The 14,215-nt window shown below is 39.5% G+C and overlaps 1 protein-coding gene across 3 annotated transcripts in view; it reads right to left on the bottom strand.

Annotated features, from left to right (window-relative positions):
• LOC111657129 (BRCA1 DNA repair associated) overlaps positions 1 to 14,135 on the bottom strand; it is a 23,475-nt gene extending 9,340 nt beyond the window's left edge. Inside the window, exons 1-17 of one of the 3 annotated variants that reach the window (XM_023409170.2) lie at positions 13,919 to 14,135; positions 12,553 to 12,641; positions 12,368 to 12,421; positions 12,152 to 12,232; positions 11,946 to 12,034; positions 11,822 to 11,858; positions 11,611 to 11,741; positions 8,482 to 11,196; positions 8,193 to 8,266; positions 7,083 to 7,212; positions 6,576 to 6,627; positions 3,601 to 3,704; positions 3,001 to 3,206; positions 2,833 to 2,920; positions 1,056 to 1,133; positions 820 to 860; positions 203 to 286 (exon numbers count right to left, since the gene is read on the bottom strand). In XM_023409170.2, the coding sequence (XP_023264938.1) occupies positions 203 to 286; positions 820 to 860; positions 1,056 to 1,133; positions 2,833 to 2,920; positions 3,001 to 3,206; positions 3,601 to 3,704; positions 6,576 to 6,627; positions 7,083 to 7,212; positions 8,193 to 8,266; positions 8,482 to 11,196; positions 11,611 to 11,741; positions 11,822 to 11,858; positions 11,946 to 12,034; positions 12,152 to 12,232; positions 12,368 to 12,421; positions 12,553 to 12,626 (4,038 nt within the window). In that variant the 5' untranslated portion in view covers positions 12,627 to 12,641; positions 13,919 to 14,135. Of the gene's footprint in view, positions 1 to 202; positions 287 to 819; positions 861 to 1,055; positions 1,134 to 2,832; positions 2,921 to 3,000; positions 3,207 to 3,600; positions 3,705 to 6,575; positions 6,628 to 7,082; positions 7,219 to 8,192; positions 8,267 to 8,481; positions 11,197 to 11,610; positions 11,742 to 11,821; positions 11,859 to 11,945; positions 12,035 to 12,151; positions 12,233 to 12,367; positions 12,422 to 12,552; positions 12,642 to 13,918 lie in introns of all 3 variants that reach the window. The other 2 variants (XM_023409168.2, XM_023409169.2) reach the window with 2 other exon arrangements.
• Positions 14,136 to 14,215: the final 80 nt, after the last annotated feature.

Raw genomic sequence — 14,215 nt, 5'->3', positions numbered from 1 at the left:
CTGAACGATATGCAAAAAAAAAAAAAAAAAAGTAGTAAGTATGAACTTCTGCAAAGTTAAAAACTAGAAATAAACATTTTAGCCACAGGAGAAAGACAAGAGTCATATGATGCTACTGCCAAATTCCTCTGGATAAGATAAGATCCCTCACTTATTTTTCACCTTTGAGTCAATTAGATCAATAAAGGACTGAAGGACTCACATTATTGTCTTCAGTGGTACGCGCTCTTGAGGGGCCCTGGTGGTTGGGTCCATTCACCACGTCACCTCTCACTTCATAGAGACTCTGTTGGACAACAAAAGAAAATTAATCAGGCAATGAATCTCAATCACAATGTTAGAACAACTATGACCTTTAAAATAAGTGGAGCAATTATTTACTCTCATTTGACACAAGGACTGATTGTAAGATGTCGGATAGTTCATATTCATTTCGTTTATTCTAAAAGTAAAATACGCTCCAACAACAACAACACTGGACATTCTTCAGTTTGACAGTATTCATCTTATAATTGCATGGGGTCCATTTTTACAAACACCATATGATGCATAAAAATGGTAAAAGTTTGCCTGGCCGACAGGGAAATAGTTTTAAATTAATGGCGATACTAAACTAAGCTTGGCAAAGGATTATACTTGCATAGCAAAGAAGCGGATGCAGGGATTGCTAAAGCAAATGGATGACAAATAATTTATGAGGTATCACAATGAACCTCATGGAGAGATTCATCATGCAGCATTAATTCAGCATCAAGACATACAGAGATGTAACAGGAAATCACCGGCGCGCAAATTCAAGGCGCACACAGGCGAGCATACCTCATCTAAGAGTTTCTTTTGTTTGAAGCACTCTGAAATCCCTGCGGAGAGGAAGTAAGAACAAAAACTTATGAGCGTATTGTCAGGCGCACAAACACTATTCTGGTGGCTACTGTATTATGTATCGCTCCTTTTATTCTAGCCGATCCCTCCGTCATCATGCTGTTTTGTGTTTAGACTAATTGTTTTTAACTCATCAGTGAAAGAGCGCGACAGTAAAGTGAGTCAGGACTTACACTGGAAGCTCACCACCCACTTCCTTCCTGCAATGCCAAGGAAGTACTTCAGTGTGCGCTCACATACCAGCTGTTCATCTGGCAGAGACAGGACAACAAGCATAGATGTGTGAAAAGATGCTCAAGAGTATGTCTACACTCACACACTCTCTCTCTCACACACCTTGATTTTCCATAAGAGACCACATATTCGAAATCTAAATGGAAACTTTCTCGCCTGAAAAAATAAACATCAACACTTAATAAAGGGTTAGGTAAGTAACACAAAGTCTGATAATAGATACATTGTAACATCTGCTGCTTTTCCAAATTGAGCCCACCACTCGCCCGAGCGTCTTTCAGTGTAGCAATTCCGTTTGCATGCGTTTCCCCTAGTTGTTTGTGTTCTGGTATTTGTTAACTTTCTGGATTTGGAACACGTTTGCTTTAATGTTTGTGCCTTCTCTCTTGTATGTGCTTTGCCCTTGGGGGGCAGGTCACTTCCACATTAACACAGAGGGGGAAATCAAAGTAAGACATTCAAAATTTTTGAATTTTGTTTGTAAACAGCTCACATGAGGATGATAAGGATCATCGTTAGTTGAGACTATGACTGGACCTCAGGTGCCATATCGCAACATTTGTGGCACATTAAGAGTAAAGGAAATGAGGCTTCCTGTTCTGTGTATGATGAGCTTAAGTGGTTGCCACTATCAAGTCATGTTAATGCATAATGTATTGATTAGCTTTTGGATTCATACATGTGGTCTGGATCCCCCATGAGATGAATCAGAGGGGTCATAAGATGATTGATGGGATATGAGAAAATTAAAAACATACCCCCAAATTGATATTTACTTTTTTCTAATACTTCTTGTTAAATACTGCGTAGCTTTACCTTTTCAGCCAAGTGATATCTTGATATGATATTGAACCCGTAACATTACATTCATGAGGTCACAAGCAGGCATTACTTCTTTTTAAGAGGATGCAGCCAAAAAGACTTTGAATTCTCACAAGCCAAAATGAATGAATCGTTCTTTTAAACTGCACCAAACAGTTTTATAATGAACACATCATAAAAAAAATGAATAGCTTCACAGACACAAATCATGGATGATCAGCAAGATCAAGGGGTTAGTATTCCCTCAAGAAATATTGTAATTATCCATTCATTTGTATTCCAGGCAACATTCAAGTGCAAATTATTGATGCCTCAAACATTTCAAATGATTTGAAATTATTTTCTGCAAAAGGTTAGAACGTGACACCTCCTGCTCCTTCTTCAACCTTTAACCACAAAGATCGAGACACCTCCTCTTCCCATTTTTTGGTTGCCTGGGAAACAAGCTGCCATTAAAAAAGGCTTCTTAAACAGTGACAGTTAATAAGGTGCTTTGGAGACAGCGAGCTTTGAAATTAAAAATAATCTATCAGAGAGAGTAATTAGCAACAAGTGGATGAATGGAGGAGTGAGTGTGTGGGTGAGAGAGAAACAGAGCTTATCTCTAAGGAGCGTTTCAAAAGACGCACAAAACAAGCTGGAAGTACATGTAGAAAGAAAATGTAATTGTGGAAATGCAAATGTTATTGCTGAAGAAAATATTTAAAAAAGAGGAACGAGAAAGATCTAAAGCGGAGCTTTAAAAGCAGATTTAATTGCTTTACTGTGTATCAAGCCAATTTTGAACCATTAATTAAAGTCCAGTGGATCAATTCTTCAAGTCAAAAACAGCTGCAGTCTTTAAAAGAACAATGCTGTGACATACTCACACTGCCTGTATGTGAGCATACTTACCAGTGCGCATTATGATGTGGGTCACCTCTGGTGTCACCTGGGAAACCACATGTGCTCCGACTCGCTTGGCAAACTTCTTCACCATTATCTGTCAGCAACAACATCTGATTGATTAATGTATCCTGTTATGGAAAGTGCTAGATAAAGAAATTCATTGATACCCGATACCTGTTCATTGGGCCCCAATCCAGATGACACTAGCACCAGTTTAGCTTTACTTCTGTCTCTTGAGGGTGTGTTGTTTTCTTTGTCTTCTTGCCCAACTGCTGTTGAACTACATATCTTTAGTGTCTTGGCTGCTGAACTTGAACTAGGTGTCTTGGAGGCTTCAGTGCCTTTTACACTCATCCCTGTGTGTGTGGAGCTCTGCACTGCTGAAGAGACAGAGACAACAAACACACAAGCATAAAGAGAGAGTCATCGACAGGACTTGATCTGATCAGACCCAGTTATCTTTAAAAACTTACAAACACAATTTTTGATTATGTGACACATAACGCTGAACGCCATAGACCACACAAAACAGTTGAAATTCTAAGTCAAACCTTGCTGGGAAGCAGTGAAAAGCTACAATCCCCAGCAGAGGGTTTTCCATACACATCTCTCTGTGCATATTTGGAGAAACATAATGAAAAAGTGTGGAATCATTCAGCTATGAAAAAAATGACACAGACTGTGATTCTTTCTGCAAATGCACTACTGACTGTTAGAAATGCATTTAGGCTTCCGCAGAGAAACAAAATCAAAACACTACACCAGTAGTTTTACCCATCTCTGTAATACTGCCATGCTTTGACACGCTGGGTTGCGTGACCCCTCTGCCATCGGATACTCTCATGCTGAGCTCTCGCTCCGCATCGGGAACATCTTTCCTGCAAAAGAGACATTATATTAACCTTCATTGAACAATGAAGTAAAAGAACCAGCGTGGTGTTAACTGTGGATCCAACTGCCAATATGACTGCAGGGATCTCCTGAGCTGACATGCAGGATCACAATACTGAATATATTATCTTGATCCATTTCAGATCATTGGTGTATTTGCATGTGCAGGTTGATCTTTGCTCTTAAGTGCTGATCTTTGTATTTTGTTCATGCTGAAGATGGAGGGAGCCTAACCAAATCCTGTTAGGATGCTCTTCTTTCAATGGATATTATAAAGAACAATATAAACCACCACTAGACCCAAGAAACAAAAGGGTATAGGTGTTTAACAATGAGGGATTCAGCTGTCAAATATATCTAAACTGGTTTGGCTTTACTAATTTGAGTGTAGGGTTATTCCAGGGTACACTGTATGAGGACAGTGACGATCTCCTGTCGTGTTGGCTCCAGCACACTATGGTGCAAGTGCTGACTCTCAGCTTTAATTTGAAGGTGTCTGCATCCTGATGAGCATTTCATCCATTTGTACACAGTTTCTGCAGTTTCGGTGTACAGAAAGTACTTTTTGCTTGTTTCAGGGGCTTTCTGCCTTCAGTTTGGTCTTCAGCAAGTGAAACACAGTTGGACTGAGGTCACTGTGATTCACTGTTGGGCTATTAAAAAACAAACATCCAGGGCTGTCTTGTCTATATGTTTATGGTGATTATCTTGCTGCAATGTCCTAAAATAAGGAGACTGTGTTCCCCTACAGCTGAATAACAGCAATCTAAATTTACTGTCATTGTTTCATTTCAAATCAAATATGCCGGAGCAGAGCCAAAACAATAAAAAGCACATCATTGTCCAAATACTCTCTGACTGCACTGTAAATGTGCACTGTGCAGTATTATGTTTGAGGTCGGTGGAGCTCAATATTGACAGAAAGTCAATATCCAGTTACTCGTGTCCTTTATCAGTGGATTACAAGCTACTTTATGACTCATGTGAAAGTATTGGAAGTCTTTTGGATTCATTTCTTCACTCAGAGACTCAAATAATACCGACAACTGGCTGCGCGCCTACATTTAAATTACCTGTACCAAGGTGATAACAGCTCATTGAAAACTTGTCATATACTCCAATGCCAGCTATTCTTTCCAATTTCACCACTGGGCTCGAATAGGTGCTTTTTAATTTAGAACTTGTATAGCCAAGTTCCTCCGTGTTTTCATATGCCGTCTCTTTCCGTTTCTCCCTCTCTATCGCCTCGAGGACAGCACTTAGAATCCTGCGAGGCAAGAGGTTGTGGGGGTGGGGGGGTAGTCAAGCGGGAGAGATAAATTACGGTGGCAACACAAGTTTCCCTCTAAGTGCTCTAAATGACATATAAGATGCAGTCAGTAATGACTTTTTTATTCTCCACAGCATAAGCAGATTCTGGGTTCATTAGTGAGATTATCCGCCTGTCCTCTTGAGATGCATCACCCTCTGAGAACAAGACGAGCAACACACACACAGAGACCCGCTAACTTTCCCCATCAGTTACAGACTGAAAGAGACCAATTACATGCCACTTGCTCCAGTTATTATTCACCTTAATATGGCTGTATTGAAATATAGCGCCATTTAAAATGTATTAACAATGTATACAACCTTCTGAGAAGAGAAATGCGACGCACTGAGGCAGATATTATTTAATTAGATTTGTTATTGACATCGAGTTTGACTTTAAGGATTGTCACACGACTTGAGGCCAACATCGGGCAAGCTGATTGGTTCACTGACCTAGTGAGGAAAAAAAAAAAAAAAAAAAAAACTTGACTGAAAAGTTTTCTGTGTCTTGCAGGGTCACTGCTCCACTCACCTGCTTTTTAATTTAGTTTGGAAACTAAAGAGAGTTAAATGAGAAGATAAATACCACTCCAATATCTGACCAATAAATATGAAACAACAGTCAGCAGCCAGTTAGCTTAGCACAAAGACTGGAAAAACAGGAAAACAGCTGGCCTGGCTCTGAGCAGCGGTAACAAAATGCATCTATCAGAACCGCTTCCCAATTAACACATTTGTTTAATCCAGACAAAAACCTTAGAGCAAAAGCAACAATCTGCCGTTTTACTGAGGGTTATGTGACTATTTCATGGCTGGGAGCAGTGTCTTCTTGAAGTTTCCGCTAGCCGTCTCCGGACAGACATGAGAATGGTAACAATTTCCTCATCAAACTCTAGTTTTTTCCCTAAATTCTACTGAACTATTTCTTTAAAGTGACATGTACTATGTAACCACTGAGAATTTTCACAGAAGCAAAATTGATGCCTATGATAAGACCAGAAAGATAGTTGCATTTCGACAAATCATTTTCAAGTATGATATCATCATATCATCAAAGAGATGACTACAACCTCAGGAACGTCCTGTCTGTAGGAATGAAAACAGTTATCACATAGAACCGGTTTCTAACTGTCTAGTTCCTGAGAATCATTCAGCTTTGATATTATCAGCTGCTCTAATCATTTCCTGCATACCGCAAACAAAGACTTCATGTTGAGAGGCAAGCTTTCATGTCTTCATGTTAGACAGGAGCTAAAGAAGCATTTATTTGTAGTTTGATTGTGGTTGTACATGACGCCTCCTGTTTTAAGTTAGGCAGTTTAGTTTTTCTGCAACAGAGATTAAGCAACAAAGCTAAACTAAAGCACACACACTTATTATTGTACTTTCCCTTGCTGAAAAATATTGTGTTGATGATGGTTTTTACATCTTTTAATTAATTAATAAACTTCTAACTATTTCTTGTTTATGAGCAACTCAAAATGTAACAATTCTTTCCTTCATTATATTAGTAGTACTAAAAGTCCACTATGCCATGCTTTACTTACATGTCTGCATCCTGGCCTGCATCCTGGTGACACACGAGGTGCCTGTGGGTGTCTGGGCCGGGGGACACAAAGTAACCATCACATTTAGGTCACCTTTGAATTCTTGCATAAAACTAATCAATGAGTTTAACTAAAATCATAAACAATCGTAAAAAAAAAGGTAAAAATCGAATATCTTTGCTTGATAAGGACTTTATGTTAAATTCAAACAATGGGCAAACATTCATGTTAAATTACACTAATGTCACATTATATTTCGGTCTTGTATTGCAGCATTAAAAAATGGTCTGCAACTAGTGATTATTTCCATTATCAACTCATCTGCATATTATTTTCTCAATTCATCGATAAATTGTTTTGTACAATAATTGCTTTTAATTATTCACATTTTAGAGGCTGGAAGCAGTGAATATTTGCTGTTTTGCTTAAGTAATATAATAAAATAATCATTACCTAATCTGTCGACTAATCATTTTTAAGAAAATCCTACACTTGTTATCTGTTTACCTGTGGTTTTGATGCTTTGATTTGTTTCTGTGGGGACTTCTTTTGCAGGACTGCGCTCTTTCTCCTGAAGCACCTCTGACACCAGAGCCATCAATTTCTCCAGCCTCACCAGCTCCTTCTGCATTTCTATCTTTTGCTTACAGAGGAGAAAACAAAGTAAAGTAGAACAGCTCATAATTACAAATGAGTCATGCACTTTAATAAAATACAGGGGTGGTGGGGGTAAGCAGAGAAGAAATGCTGCAATGCAACATTAACATTTACTATACAAAATAAAGGGACACATACTGGCTGCACATCTGATGTCTTGCACTGATGTATGAATACAATAACAACCGTCAATCAGCGAGGAGGGACCTACATTCAACCAGTTATTCATTATTGGAAGGGAGTGGGTGCTTTTTCGGCCAGACAGCACAGAGAGCGAGAAGATAATTACATACCATACATAATATTTAAGATATTAGAGGGAAATCAGAAAGCACAAGGGAGAAAGGTGACAACAGCTTCTGCTCAGCTGGAGCTGGTTTGGAAGAATAGAGTCTATGAATTTGTATGAGTTTACAGCGCAAGTGCACTGATTATGTATACAGACACACAGCACAATAATAACCAACATTCTGTATTCTCAGATGTGTGTAATCCTGCTCCCTTTTCTAAACCCCAGGGCGTGAAACTTTAACTCCCAGTCAAATACAGTCGACAGATAAAAGTGAGAGCGCTGGAAGATGGATGAGGTAGAAAACAAGAATCATCTCCGAGGCGGCATTTCCTCTAACGTAAATGAAATGCAATTTAGAAAGCTGCTGAGGGGGCCATTTTTTACAGAGCTAGGTAGTCTGTCATCCAGGAGCTGACAGTTTCTGCTTCAGGAAAATGTGGTGGCTGCCCTCTATGGGGCGTAACGTGACAGTGCATCACTGGGAGCACAATGCAAATGCAGAACGCTGAACAAGCAAATGGACAGAGTCAGAATTTTGTTTGAATTAATGGAAAATCTCACTTTCTCTCAGCAGTTGCTAAAAACCTTGAATGTGGTGTTATTTTTCAAATCAGATGATGCATTTGTGCAGCTGCACTTACAACCAGACAGAGTAATTGAGAGCATACCTGTGTGACAAGGACTTCGCTTGAAAATTGTGATGATTCCATGGAAACACTGGCGTCATTTACTGGGACATCACCTGCAGAAAAGAAATAATTGAACTGCTCTGTGTCTGAACATTTGAGAGATTTGTTTTTTTCCTCACATCCCAAAGATACAAAGATAGATTCTTACTGTGGGAAAAGGAGCATGCACATATTTGATAGATTGTTAACAAAAGAAAAGATTTATTGTATTGCAGGCTGCTTCCTTTGAACAAACCTAAAATTTAAGAAAAAATATCTCTCTACTTACATTCATCTGGTGTTCCAAACAAGTCCACAGAAGCTTGGCTAGAATTAACAAAGTCGGGGCTGGGGCATGCAGGTGGACGGCTGAAGTGTTCTTCTGCATCAGCTGGAACACATGCATCCTCCTCATTAGCTTCATTGGAATCTCCCTGATCCTGGGTCACAGCAGCCGGAGGAGCTGACCTACCGAAGATTTGAGCCAAAGTTGGTAATTCCTCTTTGGATCCACTGCAGTCGGACTCGGATGAAGACTCCAGCCTCTGAGTCGGTCTCTTCTTCCTCGGGTAGCTCTTGATGGAGGGACGTGCGCTGAGCTCGGCGCTTCCATTGCTGTTAGGCTTCGTTTTGTGGACCATTTGGACAACTGGTGTTACAAGGCCGTCAGGAGTTAAAGAGGACTCTGCAACCAAGATGTGTTCAGCAGTGTTGAATGAATGTTTTCCACTAGAAATGCCGTCTCCTATCTCCTTCCATTTGTCAGCATCCCTCACTGTACAATCAAGCTGACTGTTTGAGATTTGAGAGCACTTTGAAGCTTCATGTAGCTCATCGTGTTCAACAGCTGTGAAGCAGAGCCCAGAATCTACCAATTGAGGGACAACTGAAAGATGAGGACTTTCCATTTCACGTTTTGACACTTTATTAGGACTGAGGGCACTGCTAAGACTATTCCTGGAGAGACAGTTTCCAGCAGCGCTGTCCTGACCTGAACTATTGGTATCAGGGATCGAGGCTTGTACCACCACTTGATTTTGTTTCTCAAGAACTGTTTTTCTTGCCAGGGTGGGTGAGTTAGACGGGGAGATCAAATCACTACAAGATGAGTCTTCATTGTCTCTCAAAGCCTCCACATTGGCGATTTCAGATGTCTCTTTTTTTGCAGATTCAACACTAGAACAAACAGGATCATTATCCTTTGCTTCAGCACCCTGCGTTTCTCCTTGGTCTGAGCTACGGCTTCTTTTCATGTTGGGACCACCAAGATGGAACGATTTCCTTTTAGTGGCTTTGAAGCTCCTGAGCAGTTGCTCTGTGTCCAGCTCACTGTCGTTCTTGTCCTCCTCATTTTCTGTTATAGCGCATTTAGTCTCGCAAGCAGACGTTTCCAGCTGAATACCTTTTGGGAATTCATTCGTCGGATTGTCACTTTCAAGTGTTGGACCCACTACAGCTGCCTCAGTTGGACTTGTAGAACTCGGTACCACAGGGACATAACAAGCAGCACTGGCTTCAGACAGAGTGTCAGCATTCGGCACTTCAGCAATGGGCTCTTTAACATCTTCGTTTGGTGTCAGATAAGACGTTCTCTCACCAGACTCCACGTTTTCAATTCCTCCTAAATCTTGATCATAAATACATCCATTTCTTTTGGCCACCTTTGTCATGTTTCCATTCTCAGGTGATGCAGTTTTATCCAGTGTTTCACCTTTAACTTCCTCTGATTCCTTTGCAGCATTGCTGTGTTTTTCAGCTACACTGGTTTTCAAGTTTGCTTTCCCGTGACCTCCCTGGACTTCCTCAGCAAAGAATTGAAGCCTTCTGCTTCTCCTGGTGGTCCTCGTGAGAGGGGTTTCCTGGTCCTCGCTGCTAGGATAGTTCTCAATTTGTGCTTGAACTTCTTCTGATCTCAGTCTGGTCTTTGGACTGGTTTCTCCATTTTGAACTGCAACCAGAAAAAGAGGCTTTGGCACTCTAGCAGACTTGCCTTTCTCTGACCTTGTGTTTTTACCTTTCCTCTTGTCAGTTTTCTTTTGCTCAGTACTTTCTGACTTTGCCTCAGCTTGCTGCTGCAAATCACTGTCAAGCTGCTGCAGAGTATCATGCAGCCTTTTCTTTGACTTTCTTTCCGGTTGCTGTTGTTTAATATCAGACACAGAGGGAACCTCATCTTTACCTTTATTTTTGTCACTTTCTGGCAAGTTGTTCATCTCTTCCCCATGTTTGTCTAAATCATTTTCCTCCACGACTTCCATCTGTTCTGCTTCTTTAAAAATGTCACTGCTGGTGTCGTTAACTTCTTCTGTTAGTTGTTGCTCTTCTTCCAAGTCGCTTTCATTTTTATCTTCAGAGCCTGTTTTCTGTTTTCTAGTTGTTGATCGCTCGACAAAAGCATTGAGCGGAAGAGAGGTGTTCCTGTTCCTGTTCCCTCTTCTCTCTCGTTTGTAGACAGCGCCGAACACCTGCTCTTCAAGGGCTTTAGCACGATCATCTCTCTTAGGATTCATGTTACTAATGTGTTGCTTGACATCTATTGTTGAAGTGGAAGAACAGCTGTCTGAGTCATCAGCGTCTTCGTCTGGTTTTTCTAACTCGAGACTTCCTTCAGTTGGAACTTTCATGAGCCACTCAGCAACTTTCTCTAGACTTTTCTTTTGTTTCTCATCAAGAATCTTGTCAGGCTCCAAATCCTTTTTCTTCTTCTTCCGTGAGGATTTTCTTAAAGGCTGATATTCGGTCTCGTCTGGAATGACTAATGGATGAAGGGAGGTGTTCTCCAATTTGTCAAATCTCATTTTGCCTCTAGTTTTGTGCATTGATATCACCTTTTCCACAACTTCTGATATTTCTGTTCCTACTGGTTCCAAAGTATCGGTAGAGCTGTGCATTTTCTTGTCAGAAGTTGGCAGGACATCACCGAGGCCACTGTCCAGGCCTTCATTTTCTGTCGTCACAGGAGTTGAGTCTTCAAGTCCCATGAGTCTTGCAAATCCATTCTGGGCTAAAAAGTGGGATAAGTAAATCAATGAATAATTAACCTTGTGGAAGACAACGCACTTTCAAAATAAGATGAATAATGAGTTACCATCACTTTTTCTTGTTTCATCTACCACTGAAACAATGGCTATAATCTCCTATATACACAATGCATGGCCTGGTTGGTTTAAGTGTGTGTGTGTGTGTGTGTGTGTGTGTGTGCAATTCCTATTTAGTTATGTCATGCATCTATTTCAGATTGTGCTTCAGAGTTGTATCCACACCTTAATAGAGTTTGGCTTGTGTGGACTTTTTTTCTAGAACCGAAATCCAAATAAACCCAATTATTTCAAAATAGTATAAAATAACTTGTAATTAGAGCTAAAGTGGTAGTTGATTTGAGGTAATAAGACAGTTATACAAGATCTCAAGATTTTACCTGCTATAGTTGAAGAGTGGGATCTCGGAAGATCATCATGGTCTGCATTTTCTTCGTTGTCAAGGTCAGTGACAGGTGTATCTCCAGATGACACATTTTGTGGATGTTTGGTAGCTTCAGCATCTGTAACACTGGATAGAAGAAAATACACAATTAAATTATGGTTATATCAAATTACATTCATTAATCTTAATGTTTTGTAATTACTTACCCTGATTGTTTTTCTTGCAGGCTCATTCCCGTGAAGTCTGAAAATGTAAAAGTAATTTTATCAGGTGATGTAATACAAGTCAATTCCATAGGGTCATTTTAAGAACTTTGCAATGTAGTCTTACAGTTTGTGCTGGTGTCATGTTCATATGCTTGTATCATATCCTGCAATCCTGCTACAAGTCTCTGAAACCCAGGGCTCTCCTGCAAGCTCCTGTATATATTTAAAAAATACACATATATAATGATATAAAGATGCAGGTATTAATAACAACAACATTTCAATGATTCTAGTTAACTTTACACTGTCATCTTATAAATTTTTTCCAACCTTTTGGTTATCTTGGTTTTACACACTGGACAGTTGGCCCTGTTTTGTTTAGAGTTGTCCAAAAGTTTAATTATACAAAATCTGGTGGAACAAAACAACAAATATATTATTCATGAGTGCATGTAAAAAGAAATAAATAAAAAAATAGAATTAGAGTTTAATTAACAAAATACTATCAATCATCTGAGTAAAGAGGATGTATCAGATGTTCCTTACTTGCAAAACTGATGGTCACACTTAGTGGATAGTGGTGCTGTCATTAAATCCAAGCTACAGGTGAAAGAAAGTATGAAGTAAGTTCAGAGCATGACAGTTCTTCCAAATGACAATCTTCTTCTTGTACTATAGATCAAGCAGATCGTTATTATTTAACAAATCTTCTTGTTCTCAATGACACTCACCATATGGGACACTGCAGAGTCTCCCAAAGGACTGATATTCCCTTTTTCACATCCGAGGCCTTTGGGGTTTTCATGGTGATTTTTAAAAACTACAGATGAAAAATCAGAGCGCACACGCACACACAACCACGCGGGCGCGCACACACACACACACACACACACACACACACACACACACACACTGTAAAGCCAACACTAGACAAAACTGTACAGCTGGCATGTTACTGGTATAATTGGTATATGATGCTTTTTAGCCACCGTTTTAGAAAGTAACATTTAATTCAATGATGGCAAATGTAACAACATTTTTATTCTATCTTGTTAAATACAATGTAGTGCTCAGCAATACACTATTTCTGTGTTGTGATTTGTGATGCACTATTTTGCTTAAATTAACAGAACAAATTTACTGTGCCAAATTTCTCCCAAATGTCCAAAATAGGTGAAAATGACAACTCTAGTGACACTTGCACTCTGACGTTTACACACCTGAACAGATAGTGACATAATATCAACACATTAATATGGTTATATAATTTCTTACTGATCACCCACACCTTTTGGTTTTTAAATGTCCTATTGTTGACTGAATTGTGACCTTCTCAGTCTAACCTGGTATGTGATTATGACAAACTGGCCCTGCTCCAGTAAAGTTAAGACAAAATTGTATAACTGTATGTACTTTGGTAATTTCACATGTACTGTACACATAGCTTGTATTGTTATGCAGGTAGCCATCTATAATGTGTTATCTAACAAGGAAGATCCTAGATCAACTACAGTATTTAGAGTGGTTTACTACACACATGTACATAAACTGGTAATATAGCACAGGATCCCACTTGATTTTATGGGTATTAGACTCAATGGAAACAGATACTTAGCAACTGAAATGAGTTTAAGTGATGCCAATGGATTATTTATAAAGTTTCTATGACACTTCATCAATGCATTACCCTAGTAGGGTCTTGTAAGTATCTGTGGTTAACTTTGAAACGTTAGCTGTGCGAAGTGAGAATGGTATTAAAGCCGCATAGCGTTACAAACAGCAGGAAGTGATGAAGCACAACAATCCAGTGAGATTAGGCAGAAAAATCCATATTGTAACGTTATAAAACACCGTTTAATGTTCATATACAGTGTCCACTGGATTAAAGTGGCATTAGTTGAAGGTAAACGTCAGGCTGGTTGGCTGCCATGCTTTTATTTGGGAGGTTACACAACTAGTTAGCAACACTGCTTTACTTCTGAGACTGAGACAGTGGACGCGAATACACCAAAAGACCCATGTGTGAATACAAAGAGTAGCTCGTAGTTTTTGAAACGCCACTAGCTGATTGTAAGAAATAAATATTCCCTTAATTACCTTGTTTTCTGAAAGTTTGAAGTTATCAACACAGGACTCATCAGCTTCAGTTTTCCCGCAACTGGAGTCTTCTTCTGCCTATGATTAACGGCGTTTGGCAGATGATGTTACAGCGCCGCCTACTGGTCCGGGTCCAGCAGCGTCAGTTGCACTTTCTGACAAATTTGCTTTTTCATAACAGCTTTCTTACTTTAAGTATAAAGTTAAATATAATCTGGAATCATACTGCATTACTTCTTACATCATATGCAAAATCATGGTGTTCAAGTCACAGAATGAGGAGTAACAGCGGTTTGA

Source organism: Seriola lalandi, unplaced genomic scaffold (assembly GCF_002814215.2).
Source record: "Seriola lalandi dorsalis isolate HSWRI2012SDOR001 ecotype SW California unplaced genomic scaffold, Sedor1 jcf7180002054383, whole genome shotgun sequence".
Taxonomy (NCBI): domain Eukaryota; kingdom Metazoa; phylum Chordata; class Actinopteri; order Carangiformes; family Carangidae; genus Seriola; species Seriola lalandi.
The sequence above is the reverse complement of the archived record's forward strand: the minus strand, read 5'-3'. Positions and strand labels throughout refer to the sequence as shown.